At 35.1% G+C, this 19,333-nt stretch overlaps 1 protein-coding gene across 4 annotated transcripts in view; it reads right to left on the reverse strand.

Annotated features, from left to right (window-relative positions):
• Positions 1-19,333, reverse strand: part of PAPOLA (poly(A) polymerase alpha) — a 44,653-nt gene that overhangs the window by 8,836 nt on the left and 16,484 nt on the right. For 3 of the 4 annotated variants that reach the window (XM_055715294.1, XM_055715293.1, XM_055715295.1), the window contains exons 7-17: positions 18,720-18,831; positions 17,408-17,497; positions 17,179-17,317; positions 15,450-15,522; positions 13,895-14,015; positions 12,912-12,996; positions 8,223-8,276; positions 7,336-7,455; positions 5,517-5,626; positions 2,732-2,853; positions 954-1,096 (exon numbers count right to left, since the gene is read on the reverse strand). In XM_055715294.1, the coding sequence (XP_055571269.1) occupies positions 954-1,096; positions 2,732-2,853; positions 5,517-5,626; positions 7,336-7,455; positions 8,223-8,276; positions 12,912-12,996; positions 13,895-14,015; positions 15,450-15,522; positions 17,179-17,317; positions 17,408-17,497; positions 18,720-18,831 (1,169 nt within the window). Of the gene's footprint in view, positions 1-953; positions 1,097-2,731; positions 2,854-5,516; positions 5,627-7,335; positions 7,456-8,222; positions 8,277-12,143; positions 12,521-12,911; positions 12,997-13,894; positions 14,016-15,449; positions 15,523-17,178; positions 17,318-17,407; positions 17,498-18,719; positions 18,832-19,333 lie in introns of those variants that run through there. The other variant, XM_055715296.1, reaches the window with a different exon arrangement.

Genomic DNA, 19,333 nt, shown 5'->3' on the forward strand with positions numbered 1-19,333 from the left:
AAAAATCATAATGGGGCAATTTCCACTACAAGTGTGACTTCCTAGATATCATAGACTTGTTTTAATATCACGGTTAGCGGCATCAACTATTGGAAATCATTTACCACAGAAGACCAACTTAAAGAATACTTGTCAAAAGGAATAAGTTTAGTGAACTTAAGTATTTTATCCTATACAACATCCTGTAATATACATCTAATCCTGCACAATTGTAGGCAACTGATGTTAACTTGTCTCTGCATCAAACAGACAAACACGGGACTCTTGAAAGAAGAAAGAGCAGAATCCCATTTACTTGGGCAAACAAATTTAGATAGGCCAGGTCAGATGTGGCTTTGAGCAACTGGGTCTGGTGGAAGGTGTCCCTGCCCATGGCGGGGGTTGGAACTTGGTGATCTTTAAGGTCATTTCCAACCCAAACCATTCTGTGATTCTATGAAAAGACCATACAGAAAGACAGGCTTAAGATAAACATTAATATGTACACTTTGAAAATACAATAGAAAATTATGTTCATAAGCTTAATTTGCATGGATATCATCAGTAATAGGAGTAGCACTACTGATTTCCCAGACAGAAAGCCTAAACTCCTGTACTGTCTCTCATTTTGACCAAAACTCACACAACCCTTATTCTCACACTTCAATTTCCTGCTTACTACCTCTCACAGCCTCCTACTGCAGTGTCCCCAAGTTTTTATATCACCTTGTTGTTCTAAGGATTTCTACCCAACTTTATAATTCCTTATCTGAAGTCCAATGCCATGCTCCCTATCCCCCAAATTTAGCCCTGCTCTAGTGCTCAAACTGGAAATAAAGAGTGTCTGCAAGTTCCAGTTTGGAACAGTCACACCTTGATAACCGTAGTATCTCATAGATGCAGTAGCTGCTATGCTTTTAAATGCAAGTAATTCAGGAACAGAGAGCAGCCACAAGACTGAAAGTCTTCATTACCCCTGAGAACTTCCAGAACTGTTCAATGGACTCGTCTTCATAGCACTAGTAGGCGAAGGCACAGACGTGCTGTTATCACTGTCCATAGACAAGTCTAGGCTGCTGTCATTCAGAGCTGTCAACCGGATTCCTTCTGTTGAATGCTGCAATCCACAAGACAAAAAGACAATTACATTAGTCTTAAAGGCTTAAAAATCAATGAAGATTCAAATGATGTAATATTTCAGTTATGCAAAATGTTAGCTGTTACATTTGTGAAGAAAAAACAAGAGATGTTTTAACAGCAATGAGCTTCCACCACAAACGAAGCAAGTATGCATGCCTTAAATGCAGGTAAATTTAAGCATGTTTTCAGAAAAAAACAACCTGGAAGTAGAAGCATTTAAAAATGCAAAACATTAATGGACGATTAATCCTTTTACATGTAAATAAACCACTATTCTGTCACTACAAGCATTTACATTTTCACATTCGCAATTCAGGTACAGATTTGTCTGAACCAACGATGTTCAAAAACATAAGATAAAGATGAAAATACAATCGCTAAATATAGTAACAGTTTATTTCAAATGTCTTTGGTTTTGTGGGCTTATAGATACTGCTTTCATTAACTTCCAAGTAATACCAATGTACACCAAACCCACAATTAATACAAAGAATTTAGAGACTGATTAGAATTTAAAACAGTCAGTGGAGAAGAAACACCCTCCTCTGACACATTACTACTTAGGAGATGCATCACTTAATATTTACATTGTCGTCTGGAATGTATTACAAACAGATTTACACTTAGTATCAATACAAGATTTCCTGTTCATTAAAAAAGCAGTTAACATAAAACAGCTATAGTAACAAAGCATGTTATTTAGATATACCCGAGTATATAACAGTGGTGTAGTTATTCACAAATACAAGCAAACTCGTATTGCTCTCAGATTAAGCTAACACAAAGAAACAGGAATTTTGAAATACAGCCTAAATTGTTAAATTCCATGTTCCACTTCCTTTGTTTTGCCTCCACTGAAAGTAAATCACATCCAACACAATTAAAAGTGTTACCATTCTCATGTATGGCCACACAGGTAAACTATACACTGAGGGAGAAAATACCTACCCTGGCTAGGCAACGGGCAACTTTCTGGTGTCAAAACTGTCATTTAAATCTTTTCATTAAGAACATACAATATCAAAAGCTGCCAAGTTGCAGGCTGAAGAATACTTCCCTGAAATGTATCCTCAAAGTATTCAATCTCAGTTACAGCAACTGACTACCATTAGGTACAAAAAACCAGCAACAAGTTCAACATTCTACTCTCCTTCTATGTGAAGAGTTGCAATTTTATGTTTAGGAGACTTACAGGAAAGTCTAATAACAACTTTAAGAGGAAAAAGCTGGCGGTAGCAAGAATTGCTTGACTGATTGTTTTATTGGTATTGTTAATGTGCAGGTCACTTAAAGGAAGCATCATTAGAGTACTAAGAGAGCTTTAAAATCTTAGATTATGCTTTTTTAAATCTGTTTAGTTTAGGAAGGCCAAAACAACGCGGTATTTCAGCCAGACCCAAAGATACTATTCCTGTTCTTGATGTTCAGAGAATCTAGAATTGTATTTCATGCATGTAGTAATACTGCTAGTGTCAGATGAGATCACATTGTTTATACAGGTAAAACTAAGCATTCAAAATGTGATTCTATTTCTTTGATTACTAAATCTAAAAACCTGAGGTATCATTTCTCAATAGCATTTTTATTGCTCTCAAATATTAGTCCAGTTTACCTTTTTCTTTTTCTGAAGCACATGATTAGGTAGCAGTTGGTGAAGTTGCTTACGTTTCACATGCCTTGCAGCAATCTTCATATCCATCTCAAACATCTTGCTATTTATTGCTTGCCTATAAACTACACAATTAGAATAACATTAAGATACACTGAAGTATTTTGCAAAGTCCACTTACTTGCCCAGGCAGAAACAATTTGCATTTCAGAACATTTATTACCCTCAAGAACAAATTCAGCATTCCCTTTTCTGGAGGAAGAAAGTAAACCGCCGACTATGCCAGCACTGACAGTGCAAACACTAAAATGTTACTTTGGTAGGGGACCTGTTGTCCCAGAACAGTATCTTGCAAGCATGCAGTTCTCTAAACTATATTGTTTACAAGTTTTAATAGTAACAGCACTAAAGTGAATTCTTCAGTTCAGCTCAAATGAACTAAAGACAGAAATAAGATTTCCTCATAAGAATTACAGTATTTACATAAAACTATTCTCTTCAATTGATCCAGCTTTTATTTATGCAGCTCCTACAAACAGGTTCTAATTCTGGAGTTTAATGCTTGTGTCAGCTATTATATTACAAATCATTCTGGCAACACCAGATACCACCACATTTTTATACAGAAGTGATTTGTGTTTGGTTTTTTTCTGCTATGTTTTGGGGGTTTTTTTTGTTGGTTTGCTTTGGGCTTTTTTTGTTGTTGGCTTTGTTTCTTTTTGTAATTACGTCTACTATAATGAGCTGTTTCTCTTCACCTCAGAACATTTACTTCTGGTGATTCAACACAGTTAGTGCTAGTAAAGGAACTACACCGCAACCCAACATCTTGGGTTCAAGTAAAGCCAGATAAAAATGAAAAATCTGTTGTTCTTTCACATCAGCTTTCTATAAAATGTTGAATAAAGCTGTGGCAGACGAATGAATAAAAAAATCATTCTGTAGATCTTAAATACAAAACTTAGGAGGTATCTCGCTTATTCACTGTCTATTCTCATTGAATAGGCTGTGAACATGTAATAAAAAAAGTTGTTAAGAGACAGACACACAAAAAGCTCAATGACTACTGCATATTAAAGTGCCTACTAGACTAATTCTTGGTATTGAAGAAGCTCATAAAACCTCTGTGTGAGGCTTATACAAGTTATAGTTAAGGTAGGGTAGGGGCATGCTCAAGCAAGCTAGACATGGTTAAAGCATTCCATATTCCTGACATTAGGTGTTACCAAAGTCTCAATGGAAAATTTTCAAGGAAAACCTAGGCCACTCTTCATGGCTCTCCTCCTCCCCCTGCTCCTACTATAAAGCAAGCTATTCCCTAATTTCATTCTTGAAAATACTTCAGTAGTTTCAATAAAATCTTAGGATCTATTCCAAAATATAGGACAAACAGAGGTTTTCAGGATGGATTAAAAATGATGGAGACACACTCACATTGATTTGAGGTGACAAAAACTCACAAAACAAATTTTTGTTAGTTGACTACCTTGGAAAGTGTATTTAGAAACTGAACAGAAAACTGCGCATCACAGTCTCTAAATTTTGATTAAATGCTACTTCATTTAAAGTTCCATGTATTTAGCCAAATTTCAGATTTGAATGTAGTGCAAGTACACCAGATTCAAAATCCTATGTGCAACTTTTAGTATTTTCATATAGAAAAAAACCTGATAAGTACACTATTGAAATTCATTTTTTATAAATAACAAAAGACCTAAGACACTAATTCATTAATTCCTTCACTCCTTCAAAGCAGCAACCAAGCTTTTCCAAGTTCTCAAAAATTAGAATGATGCGCCTATAGTTTCACCTTCACCACTTATAATCAAAGGGAATATTCCACCCCTCTCAAGAAAATAGAAATCCCTTCGACTGACACAGACACACACACAGAGACCCCCCACTGCAGCTATAAATGACAATAAAGAACTTTCAAGCCTTGGCATAGTTTACTTATAAATATACATTATTATTTTATTATATTCACTCATACATCCATACCAGGGGGTGGAGGTGTACTATTTCCTTGCTTCCAGTCTTACCGAGTCTTAGAAATCCAAAGACCAGCATTGCATTAACTAGCATTTGAACCTATTCCTTTAACTCTGTAAACATGTAATACTTGAGCCTTAACTGTCATTTGTTTAAAACAAGAACTGCAAATTTTTTAGTTAATCTTCTCAAAGGTATTGCTCCTTTCTTAGGCTTAGACTAGAGAGTCACACTCTGCAGCTGTTATCAATTCTTTCCTTAAAATTTCTCATTCATGAATCAAAAAAGAGAACATTGGAAAGTCAAACAGGTTTCTTGCATCAAGTGTTGGACATGAAAGTAAAAGTTACTGAATCAACTAGCTACTACGTAACACCATGGAATAAAAAGCATTTTGTTCTAGAGTCTACTATATAATCCGCTTTAATCCAATGATGAATTCAGTTTCACAAGTAATAAGAATATTTAAACTATACACATATTGTCAAAAAGAGGTTAGGTTGCATCATGGTTACATGATAACCAATTTTCTTCAGTAAAGATCACAATGTAATGTACCATTTTTAGTGACATTAAAAGATGTGTGCATCATTTTAATCAGTTTTAATGAAAACAAACTGAAAACAATGTCTGAAGTGTCTAGAAGCATTAAAACTCATTAAAACTGTATTTCATTAAACACCCTAACTCCTTAGCCTAAGTCTAGATTCTACTACTGAAACAGACTACCTAATGAACAGAAACAGTAACTTCAACAAGTTCATAAATACCAGAACATCTGGAAAGCAACACTCACCTGTGTCTGTAAAAGACTGAATGTCGTAGGTAAGATCGACACTTAAATTTTCAGAATTTTCTGTTTTCTTAAACACCAACCCAATCACCCACATTGTACGGTATTCTTCCCTGGAAAAATTTACATAAAAGAGTCATATAATACTGACAGAAGAACTGAATAATTTACTAAGTTATCTGCTGCAATAGACAACAGTTGAACATTTTAGTGGAGCTAGCCATACAAAGACCAAAAACAAAGCTGACTTAATGACATTCCCTTTGCACCCACAATACCAAAAAAAAAAAAAAAAAAAAGTGTCACGAAACACTGACCCATCTACCTCCAGCAAACTTCATGAACTAAGATCATGAGTAGATTAATTCATTCAACTGTGCTTCTATATATAGATTGTCTCATTTTTAGGAGTTATAACTAGCCATCACAACTGTAAAGGACAGATTTGAAAGGAGAAGACAGATTTCCAGCACGTGATGCTTGAAGTAGTTAGAATCTACTCCTTGATTAGACAGCTTCCATTTTGCTAAACGTCTTCCAACTCTCAAATTTCTTAGCTGTAACTGACCACAAAGTGCAGTTTTCAGGTAAGATGAGCCTCCCTTTGACAGCTCACCTTCACATAATATACATGAAAGAGGAACTATTATAGTCTAGCACAGAATATAGCGTAACACTTCTACAGCAGCTCAAGAAATTTAATGTTTTAATTCAAATGTCTTTTCCCTGCAAGACCATTTCAGAAAAACACTGCTTTCCAATCAATCAATGAAAAAAAATTGGGCAGGCAGGTGAAAGAACACGCATAGTTTACATTGGGAAAATAACCTTGCCTAGAAAAGTTGCCCACATCAAGTCCTCTGAAATAAGAGCTAATGAGAGCCTGTGATTATGCAGGCAGTTGTAGCTGTATTTACCCACTTAAATGGTGCTGAAGAGGTACTGCCTGCTTTTGTCCAATTTCACCTGGAACATGCACGTAATTTGCATATATAAGTTTTTAAAAAGGGAGCACCATACTGTCACTTGAAGCACTTAAGTCTGGAAAAGGCTGGGTGGAAGGTAAACAAGGCTTTTCATATACTCCCAGTGAAAACCACAATTTCTTCCCCATTTTCACACTTCATTCACTTTTTCACTTCACAAAAAAAATACGATTCCTTACAAATTAATCACAACACTGCCTAGAAATAAAGTCTTAAAAAGCGTTTTGAGCCTACACACTTGCAATCATTTTTTGAGTGGCAGAGGAAAGGGTGGAAGGAGCTGAAAAATAGATAATCCTAAACAATTTGAAGTGCTTGGTATTTTCTCCACTGTTTCCACATCTTGAGGAATTCTAACATCAGCCATCACGAAGATTAAATGACATGCATCTCAACTGCTAAATTTAATAACTTTAATGTACTTAATTACTCAAGATTTTGGTTCTACTGTGCCTGATGTTCTACCCAATGCTCATGATGCTTCATAATTAAAACTGTCTTACCAAGTGATGCTAGATGCTCAAACAACAACAGCAGCTAAGGAGCAGTAGCTGACATGGATTAGTGGCAAGAAATTATGCAATTAATATAGTTATTAGCAAAAATATATTATTTCCTTGAAGTTATTTTCTGGCTCAGAAACATTCTTATACAGAATAAATATCTAGTTTTACAAATAGTACTTGAGAAGAGCTTAAAACTGTTTGCCTTTAGATGCTGTCATTAAAAATTAAGCCATTTAAGACTCTATAAAAAATGCTAGTTTATTTGTTAATGAACCGGTATTTTAGCTAAGTTAGTTCCTGACTATCACATGAAAGAACACTTTTGCTTACTTGTCAGGATTCTCCTTGGGTGCTGGGAATGACTGTGGATTCACATGAGCCAGTGTAATGAATTCATTCTTCTCCAGGTTTCCAACTAGAATACGGATTTTTGATTCCACCAAGCCCACCCTGCATAAATGTCATTTATTAACAAGTTCTCATTAATATGAAATAACAGAATTATCTATCATCACATACCAGGACAAAATCCTCAACATACTCCTTATACTAATACTTGACACTACAGATGTAACTAGCGCACTATACATGACATTAATTTAGATCAATGAACCAAGTGAATGCGTTGCAAAAACTAATGCAAGGGAAACGTAAGAATGCCCTGAAGCTCTCATTATAACCCAATTTTACAAATGGAATTAAATAGCAAGACATTACACATCAATTAAAAGGCAGTCAGCAAGAAACTAGTACGTATTTCTCCAATATGCTTTTGGCTTCAGATGATGAATTTTAAACACTGAAGAAAAACCCAATATCTGACAATCTTAAAACTTCTCTAACAAAAGAGAGCAAAAACAAGGGAGAGGCATTTTTCTTTTGAGAAACAGTACTTCAAGAGATTGAAAACATACCTCCTCACACTGCTTATTAGAAAAGCACAAGAGGCTTAAAAAAATAAATTTGTAAAGTTAACCTCACAGCGTTGTAAAGTAGCAAAATTCAAGCAACAGTCTTCACTCCCTGGCTCTTCATTTTTACTGTTTTTTTCAGAAGTGTAACATCTTCATCCATTTATTTTTGAAACACTGAAACTCTATTTCATTAAAAAGATACTATACATATCAGATATTCCCTTGTGTCCAAGGCTGTAAGGGTTTTTGGTTTTGTTGTTTGGTGATTTTTGTTTTTCTTTAAATACCAAGCATTATACTCACCATTCTAGTCGCTGTTTTTCTGTCGGTGCGCTTGCTAGAAGTACAATATAATGCCTTTGGAGATAAAGACAATATGCTATTCTATTTATACTTCTAAAACTAGACATTCAAACCTTAACATTAAAACTTTGCAGTAAATTCCACATTGCAACTACAGATTATTAGCTTAAGTATATACCCTATAATAAAATTAAGTATTGTTCATTAGACAAAGGGGATATGTTCCCCAAGCATGTGACTAATGGACTTATCAAAACATTTTGGATTTTAGGGACATTTGCAACTATACTTCCATACCAGTAACCTTAACAAAAGGCTAGGAACATAGCACTAGTTGAAAAACAGTACAGGTATTTCAATACCTAATAAGATGAAGGATTTAACTGACTACTAAATATTCCTTGCAAGTAAAACCAGTTGTTCACAACCATCTATAAATTTGTCAGTTGTCTTTGTCACATTATTTCTGAATAGTTAAGTGGTTATCACATATACGTTTGTTCAAAGTCAAAAATAACACCATCAAGTGTGGTTTAAAAAAAAAAACAACTGTATCTGCATTTTAGAATTGTCTGAAGACACTTATCTGAAACTTCACAAGGAATGTTTCCTCTGATGATAATTCTTAAGCTCTCAATTATATTCCAGGATAATCAGTGTATACCCACTGTAAGTAAATTTCAAAGAAACAGTATACAAAGCAAAGATGTATTTTAAACAAGCCCAAAGACAGTGGAACAGGAGAAGATTACTTTCAACTTGAGTTCATAAAGGTGGTAGGGGAACCTGACATGTCTACCATCAGGTTTTTCAGAATTTTAGCTGGGAAGTCTACTTTAACATCCCAAGTCATTCAACTTGGCATTACTTTATACTGATATGGTATTCTTGGGTATCTTCAGAGCAGGATTTAAACAACAGTAATAACGTGAAGGATTAGACCCTAGTACATGTACCTCATAGAAAGCAATGCAAGGTCAATGATGGTAACTATGGTGTAAAAAAAAAAAAAAAAAAAAAGTCCTCTGATGCTATAAGGCCTTCAAATCACAAACTTAAACCAAAAGAAACAGATGAAATCCGTAACTTCATGTCTCTACTTATCTTTAGGTGACAGAGGGGAAAAAAAATAGGTAAATACTAGAGTCTTCTGAATTCAGTCAGAGAATGTCAATGAAGTGAGAGGACTAGAAAAGATATTTGGAAAAATTCTTCCCCCTTCTGAACAGGGCATTTACTTATTTTTTGCATTTTGGCAGTAATAACTGCTTCGTACAAAATGTAATGGTGTTTTTCCTGTGATCTTATTGAAATACTCGTTTTAGATACTTGCAGGATACCATGACTCAATCAATTATATTACAAAAAAAAAAAAAAAAAAAAAAGGAAGGGTTCTTTACTCAAATTCTGCATGCAAAGTTACCAATTTTGGATATGAACTTCTACCAGGGAGCACCATTGCCCTTAATATCCCTACATCATACATATCACACACACTTGCAGAATGGTTCATTTAGTAGGGAAGACAATTCAAGCTTTTTGTTGTTTTTAACCATATAAAACTGAAAGAGACAAATCTCAAATCTGGAAGTATTTGGAGAAATGAATTTTCCAGCTACTTATTAAAAACAGCTCTTTGAAACAAGCTTCTGAAGAACAACTGAAAAAGATAATTAATTTGGCTATGTCTAGAAGTCTCAACTAGCTGGTGGGCACACAGAAGAAAACCCTAAGCCTTATTTATGAAAATAAGTATAATGATTAGCTATTTTTGCTCAGATAGCACTAGCTGAAAGAAAAGGGAAAGGTGCAATTTCTCCTGCCACCCCCAACTGTTAAACAGTGTGGAGAGGGAATTAATCACTGGAAATCTGTTATTGCCATGTTCAGTAAAAATTTTTAACAGCTTGTGCTATTTTAAGACATTAACTTAAGAGTCTAAGGTCTGGCTGCTAAATTTTACAAAGATTTGTGATCGGTTCTTCATTCATAATTCTACCACAAAGAATACAACTAATTCAGAAGTATCCATTACTTCATGATAAAAAAAAATAAATCCGAAGTTAAGCTTCTATTTCTCAATGGTGATTTTTTGATGCAGGGTGTTTGGGGTTTTTTTGTTGGGTTTTTTCTTTTTTTTTTTTTTGGGGGGGGGGGGGGTGGTCGGTTTTTGGTGGTTTGGTTTTTTTTCTTTTAGAAACTGGTGCTGTTTCTCTCCCACTGTCTCCCTGTCATCACTACGTTTTCATAAAAATAACCTAATGTAGATATTATGGAATTGTCTTACACCATCAACATCTTTACCTACAAAAAAACGAATTATTTTTAAGAGTCATACTAATTTCTGAAAAAACTGAGAACACCTGAACATGTGCCTTTCAGGTTTTCTCTATTAAGTTGTCCAGGATTTACACTTCAAATTGTCCAGTGATTTCGATAAAGTCCTACCAAAGCCAAGAGTTCAAAGTACCTTTTTAAAAGGTATGTTTAAATTCTACTTATTTAGCAGGATATTTATCTTTATAACAGAGAACCAAAACCCTAAAAGTCATTAAATGAGTGTTATTTCCCGCATCACCGTACTTCTCCTTTGGTTTTAAGCTCTAGTAATTTCATTCTCATCTAACAATTCATATTCATGTTATATCTATTTGAAATTATTCTTGTCATTTCCCTGTAAAACGCCATATCCAGCAAGTGTATGTTCTTTGTTGCTGTTTTCCCCCAATCTGAAAAAATTAAACCTATATGAAGGGCAGGTAACACAACTCCCTAACTCCAAGTAATTGTTGACATTGTAAAAATAACGAAAATAAATAAAAAGAGATTTCTCCATTCTCCCAATTTCTAACCTGCTCCTGCCATGCAGGTATGCAGTAGTCTCAAGATTTCCTTAGTCACACATCACTAAAGTTTATTTTAAACATTGCTTACAAGTCAAAAGTGTTTACAATCAACACAGATGTTTAGAAACTAATTGCCACTGAGAGCAATACAGATTACCAAAAGCTATGCTTTCAGAAAAGAAAACTTTTTAAAAGTACGTCTCATAGCAAGGATTAGATCTTCTCTTAACTGGCAGAGAACTACACATTGCTTTGATTTTCAGCAGGAACAAGTCAAGGCATCTACAATTTAAAGGACAGTGCAGGGAGGGGGGGGGAATCCAAAACATCTAGCTTTCAGACAATGATCTGACCAAGAGGTACATTTATTGCATACTGATGACTGCAATACAATGATTTTATTTTGTAGAGGTTACTAACCAAAGCTTTAAATTAACTTACTAACCTAAAACATAGAAAACCTTGGGTAATTTAAAGCAGGCTCCATAATATTATACCATAGTTTTAAAAAAATAATTCAAGCAAAGACATTTTGTGCAAAACATACAAAATCTGGATATTTAATGTTGGCAAGAGAAGCTTTTATTATTAAAACTGATAAAATGGCGAAAGCTGATAACACAAAAGGCTGTATTAAAATGGAGATTATTTCAAATGACATTTAGTGTTTCCTATATTTTCCTAGTTTTTAAAGAAACAAAGGAAATGTACTAGGGAACTTATTAGCAACCTCTTGAGCAGAAACTGATTTGTCTGCCACCCATTTTTAACTTCAAAAAAACATAACTTTACAGTGCTCTTACGTGTTTTCAAACTTAACCTCCAAGGTACAACATAAAAGCCATCCAAATGTTTTAAAGCTTTTATCATGCAAAAGGTATAGAAACAAAACACAGACACATTATGAAGGTCATCAGTCTCTTTTAATGGGGGAACTGTATATTTCAGTCTTGTTTAGATTAGTACATAACCAACCAACCACCCAACACAGAAACAAGTGTAAAATATATTTGATCTTGATTCAAGAAAAATGGGTCTCCAATTTCAACTGAGGGCAAAGAAGATGTAGTCCGTATTTTAATAATCCATATTTATTGTAAAAATACAACTTTCAGCAAGTTCATATACATTTAACAAGCTTCTGCCCCACAAGCATATTACTAGAAACCCTAAATATGTGAAGTGTGAACTTCAGTATTTCCCTTAGAGACATCACAAAATTAGAGAAGCTCAGTGTGAAAGAGTATTAATAAAGAGCCAAAAGCCTTAAGCTTTAATGGAAAAAGATCTAGTAATAACTAGTACATCTGGCAGTTAGTCAACACAATTGCAAAAATATCTTTTATTATCAGTGAACTGTTGACTATATTGACAGAAGAAAACATACAGTTTCAAGTACGTATTCATCTTAAATGTTGACCTTCAGAACTGGTTCTTTTAATATCTTGTTTCCTGGGAGGCAAGACCCATTTTTAGAATGCTTACTGACACCACTAAAGAACATATCAGCTGGTTTGACCAACAGAAATGTCTTCAATTTTACTAGTAGCATACTAATTGTGACATTAGCATACTAACTGGTGACATTCTAAGTATATGGTCTGGGACTAAAAGGTTTCTGAAATGCATGCTAAAGACAAAAAAAAAAGGTATCTGACAAAATTATTAATTCTCTAAGAGAAAGGACAATAGTGCATTTACTCCCCCTCTATATTAAAAGATCCTAACAAAACACTTCCAGGAAGTTTAACGTATGCATATTTAAGATCCTGTGCTACAGAGCATCATTAGATATTTTAACTGATAAAACTTAAAATATTCTGCCATGCTATAAAATACATACTTGTACTTTTGAAAGAAGTTTGGAGCTTCAAAAAGTTTGGACCACTCTGCCTTACTCAGCAAAATTTCATCTGTGATAGCAAGACCTAAATTATAAAAAAAATTTAAACTTTTTTTTTTTAAAAAAAATACAGTTTAATACCCAGAGTAAAAACAGCTTATTAACTTAGCAAAGGTTACTACAAATTATTTCCCCCCTTTAAAGGAATTTATCAACAAGCTTTATATTCCAGTCATACCAAATCATATTATTAAAAAGAACATCAATAAAACACATTTAGAAATGTATGTTAAACGATCAGACTAATGGTATTTTTGCTTTGCAGCGTAACATAGCTCAGTTTAATCTTTTGTGTATGCCACAGTAACTACTCAGTGCGAAGATAAGAGAACTACTTCTTTACAGTAATTGAATCATCTCTTGTGCAAGACATTGTACAAGGCAAAGAAACAGGGAGACAATAAGCTACTGCTCTGTCCGAGTGCTACTGGCAGTGGCTCTCCGTGTCAAGTCTACTCCTTGCTTTGATAACATCTTCTCTTATCTACTATAATTACCTAAGTAGATTACTAGGATAAATCTAGAGGACTCATCTCTGAGCAAGTATATTGTTTTATATTAGGCCTAGAAATGGCCGTACAGTGGGACTACTACGCTATTCTTCCACGTGGCATGACACGATCTAAAACCACTAAAATAAACAAAAAAGATATTGTACCATTAGTTCTCATTTTCAGAGCATAAGGCACTCTTATTAATTACCCAGTTTCCAGGAGTGAAGGACAGACCTCCAGAAGTTTCTACTTAATATAGAACTTTAAGCCACATAAGCTAACAGGCCAAGTTCCACCTCCCTCAGAAGAGCGTCATGTCAAGAGGCTATTTAACACCCTCCCACCTCCCCCTCACAAAGCATAGCCATGATGGAACTATTTTAAATCTGTTTGCAAACATTTAGAGAGAGAGCGTAAGATAATACTTACCTTGTTTAAATTCCTCAACCATGACCATCCGTGTAGAAACGGACACATTGTAGGTAGAGTTCTGCTGTGGGTATGCTGGTGTAATTATAGGCATAAGATGGTACCTATCACTGGGGTTTACCTATATATAACAACAGCCAATCAGTTTTCTTCAAGCATACACATGAGTTAACAAATTTGGATTTCTCCCTTTACTACAACAGTTAAGTTCTAAGAGACCTTAGATATCAGGCCAAATAAATTACCAACAGTTCAGACAAAGTTTAGAAAACAAGGATAACGCCTTCACAAAGGACACCATTCTGAACCACAGTGATGTGGGAGGGCTGTAACCTGTCAGCACATCATGGTCAAGTTGCAGGCATTTCTAAGTCCAGAAATACCAACTGAATAGAACAGTTTCTCTCTTCAATAGAGATGAGCTTGTGATTACATCACACCACATGAGCACCTTCAGAAGAATGACTGTCTTCAGACCTTGCAAAAAATATTTTATACTTTATTTCTGTAACACTACTGAAAATAAAGAGCCAGCTTAAGACAAGAGGCTCTAAACCACCTGACAGAAGCATCACTTGCATTAACGTATCTTTTATTAAACCGCACACAGGGAAACAAAAGAGAAGGGACAAAACACACATGCGCAAAAATACATTTAAAATAGGATCAGCGTAAAAAACTTGTAGACTGTAAATTAAAGATAAAACCCTTACCCCACTTTGTTTGGCTACTACAACAGACAGTTCCCATCACACACTGACCTCAAATGCCCTACCCCACGAATAACAGTTAAGACTCGAGAACACTTTTTCAACTGTCTCACATTATTTAAATGTGGACTTTTGCCCAAAAACCCAGATTTTAAGTACAAAAGTAGGTACAACTCAACCTCTGGTGCTTACACTATTCACCAAAAAAAGGTTAGTTGAACACCAACTATTCTAAGATTGACCGAGCAGCGTCGAACATCTTCACCTTACGCCCTACTGAAACCTCAGAATGAGAGTTGTGCAAGCTGCTTTACTGACTGCCTGAAGGGCAATGATGTTCAGTGTCCTTAATTTAATTGCTACAAAGGTGGAGATCAAATATTATAAAAAGAACTTAAAGACTTCAAGTTACGATCTTCTTTTATCCAAGACGAAAACACAACTACAACTATATGGACCCAAACCCATCCAGCTCTGACTGTTGCACCAAACTGAATTTAATATACTTGCAAAAGTAACTCGTCTTAAGTCAGATGCAAACCATTTTAAGCTAAGCAGTTTTTTAAAAAGGCATTGCTTTACTGTCTATATCTAATTATGCTGAATATTTATTAATATCATGTATTGCAAAACTTGGGAGAAAAAGTGCATTGTTCAGCAAGTGTGCTTCAAGCAGTCAGTTTAGAAAATGAAACTTTGTTCCACACCTAAAGGTTACTTATAAAGAAGACATAATACCAAAATATTAAGTTTAATAAACCCAAAATGAAGCTCACCTAGGATTCTTTAGAGCAACTGAATTTATTGTACAAAGTGACTTATAGGGGAAAAAATAATACACTAACCCTTGGGTCCCATACAGGCAAATTAAGATTGCATTCTTCTGGCTGTTTCAATAGCACTGGATTTGGCCATTCCCTGTTCAAAAAGATTGTAGCACTGAATAAGACTATTGGATACAACCATGTACATTCAACAAACAATACTTCTGAATGCGATCCTTAACTCTGCTCTCAAGGTAAGCATCATTTCCTCAAGATTAAGCTGGTCTAACTGGGGTTGTTTAAATAAGCTGTATTGCTGAACTACAATACAGCTGTAATTAGCTCCTCCAGAGCATCAGAACAGTGAATTTTCTGTAGTCTTGAAGCTTTATAACCACTGGTTTAGATTACTAATCTCCTCTAAATTCTTCTTAAAAATATACCTATCAAACAGAAATTCTTCTATGAAGATTGACACTGGGTCCATCTTCGAGCTAGCCGTTTCATGGACAAACTAAAGAAGAAACAGCCAGCATGATTACAACATTATAGCATCACTAAAAGCATATGTATTAAAAAAAAATCCAAATCAAGATTAAATAAACCCATGAATGAAACACTAAAAAAAAGTAACACTTCTGTTCGTCAAGCCGTCTCTACTTCCATGAGTAAAGTTATCTTCCTACAAAGAGTAAAAGTCATTTCATCTCTTCCTATTTGCAGATTAATGCTCCTGTACTATGCACGTATAAAATGGACAGCAGTATGAGGAACACATTAAACAGAGCTTGCAACCAGTTTTCCTCTATTAGCTTAGCATGGTAAAATATTACTAAACACTAGGTACCTCAGAGGCTGTAACACAGGGGTCCTCAAACTTTGTAACCAGGGGGCCGGCACGCGGATGCAGTGGCAGGCAGCCATCTGCGGCTGCTTGGTTTCCCCCTCAACCCCCGGCGGGGGGGTCTGCAAATACCCGGGGCCAGATTGAGGACCCTGGGGGGCCATATCCGGCCCACCGGCCGTAGTTTGAGGACCCCTGCTATAAAGCCTACGGATTCAAGAGAGTGAAACTGTGGAAGTTACCTTCATGTTAAGGCGGCACTACACTGGAAGTAAAGCAACAGCTTGGTAAAATGACTCTTAAAACCTGTCAATGTTTCACGAAGACTACAGGTATCCAGATATGCTTTCTTTCAAGAAAAACAGTATTCACTTGTAAGCTGCAAAATACGCTTTTGTCCCATTCATTCTAAGTTTACTTGGAATGCTCCCGTTGTTCTCATCAGTTTTATTCAAACCACCTTTCTGAGGTAACCAGCTCAGGAATATGAAATCATATTTAATCTGAAAACACCTACCTCTCCACACTGACAAGATTAAAACTCCCACTTTTGTCACTGATTCTCCTAAACTGCATTTAGGCTATGTGCCTCAACCACATACTGACATACCTCCTTTTCCCATTATCTCAGTATTTGAAGGTTCACAGACTAAGTTTTGGGGTGTCTGCTCTTATTTTGCGCTATATAAGTATTTTAACTGAAAAGTAATGTTGAGTTACAACAAATACTTAAGACAATTTTAAATAAAACATGGGTGGTTTTGTTTTGGATACTTTAAGAGCAAGATATGTTGGATGACTTACTGGAAACCTCAAGGTAACAATTTTCTGGCAGCAAAAACAAAGCCCATAACTACCATCTTAATCTGGTAACAGCTGAAAACGATACCATAAAAACAGGACTAAAATTCAGTGTCTACAAACGATTTTATTTTAGTGTAATCTAAATTTTAAAAAAACACATACCATTTAGAAAATACCAAGAAAAATTTATGTACAAGAGTTGATGCTATTGCATTTGGATAAAGCTGGCAAGTTCTTGCTACTAGCATAGCCCAGGAAACACCGCCAAGGAAACCTAGTATATTGGAATAGATGTTGTGGCCTGTGGATTGAGAAGGAAAGAGACAAAAGAGTTATCAGTAAGCATGTGAGTTAATGAAAACTTCACAAATTTTGGAATAAAACTGCTTACGTTTTGCCCACAGTTTGATAGCTCTCAGTGTTAACCTGAAGTTGTCAATGTTTGGTACTAGATGCAGAATTTCATCGGTTACCCGGCAACCTGCCAAAGAAAAAAAAGAAAAAAAAAGAAAAAGAGTCCATTACACTTGCTGCCTCCAAAGTTTTTCTGCTTGCTTACCCTCCCCCAGCTTCAAAGCCACCAGGCTTTTTAGATGAGCACACTAGAAACTAATTCCTTATTTTGATCACTTGTTTTGGATTAGAAAGCTTAATTTCCCCCCCGCCCCTTTTTACTGTTTTACAGCAGCACTCAGGCAGACAACTCATGCATGTTGTTTAAGAAACAAGTTTTAAGTTCTGCTGTTACAGGACAGAACACACAGAAAAATTAAAAAAAGGAGCCTTCATGGAACTACAAACTAAAAACCCTGAAAATTTTATGTAAAAGCTTTGATTGAATTTATGAGAACAGGCTAGAAAGAATAGTTTTTAAACACAAAGTTGTATCATTACTTTGATGGGGTATTTTCAGGCTTAAGAATGACATTACAAATGACAAGATAAACTGCTTGCTTTATTTTTTTTTTAATCAAGAATAAGTAGTTGTTCATTGTCACTGAATTGTTTGAGAGAGCTGGTTGCAAGACAATCATTATCTAAGACCAGGAGTTCTTTTCAAAGCAAGTAAGAGACAAGTATGAATTTGAGACTACACAAATCTGAGTTTCACAAAACAGTGCAAGTCACTGTGGCAATCTCAAGTTATCACATTTTCAGCTCATAACCAAAATTGGTGATATCTCGTATGTTCTCTTCCCTGCTAAGTTACATACAGGCAGCTAAATCCCCTACCATCCTGTACATAAATAACAATTTTTTAAGCTGTGGTATTATAGAAAAGTTAAGGCTTACACAAGCTACTGAAGACCTAACCTCAAACTGACAGTATTTTAACATCCCAATTTTATCACTGAAGCAATTTTGTGTACATTTATAGATATTAGAACACATACAAATTAAAAAACACGCACACATTTTATTTATAGGAACAGATAGTGCTCAATACAAAAGTCTTGCAAGTCCCATTAATTTCTAGACAGCACCATTTACAATCCAAAGAAAAGAAAAAATTTTACAGAACTTTGGTTAACAAGAAACAACCCTTCCCTCCAAACAAGGTATATAAAACTGGCTATGACTTCATTTCCAGATTAGGAGTTGCTGTATTTTCAGTCAAGTCCACAACTAAACTACTGTATCAAACAAAAATATTTATTGAAAGATTAGACAAGACCTTCATATGCAAACGTGTATATACATACCATTAAGACTTCGTATGCATCTAATGTCTAAATTTTTAAGTAGGCTATCATCTCGTAGGTCTAAGTCCTCAGGAATAGTTTGCAGTGCTAATCTTGCAAACAAAATGTCAATCTTAAAAAAAAAAAAAAAAAAAAAAAGAGAGGCATGGTATTAGAAAATTGTTCTTGCTTCTGTACAGTTAAGTCCGCAACCCATTTTCATCACATTTACTAATAAAAACAGTAGTCTTTCTAGTACAAAGACTATCTTTAAACAGTACATAATAACACCCTGCACAGACATTAAAAGAAACCCTTTCAGATGCTTCATCAATCTTATGGCTCCTATTCCAAGAGGATAAAACACACATTACGATCAATACCAGCACACACATAAAAGCTATTGTCAACTGTCAGTGTAAATAAAAATCATTTGGGAACGAGCACCACTTCTAGGTCTGGAATACACAATTTTATTATGTCAGGGCAAGTGGTCAAAACGTAATCTAGTTTTAACCTAAGCAGTCTCAAAATTATCACTGAATTACACAAAAAGTAGGAGACCTTTCCCATCTAGCAATGTAACGCACACATGCAACTAGCTGCATCAGTATAGGGCCAGTATTTATGAAAAG

This window comes from Falco cherrug, chromosome 7, assembly GCF_023634085.1.
Source record: "Falco cherrug isolate bFalChe1 chromosome 7, bFalChe1.pri, whole genome shotgun sequence".
NCBI lineage: Eukaryota > Metazoa > Chordata > Aves > Falconiformes > Falconidae > Falco > Falco cherrug.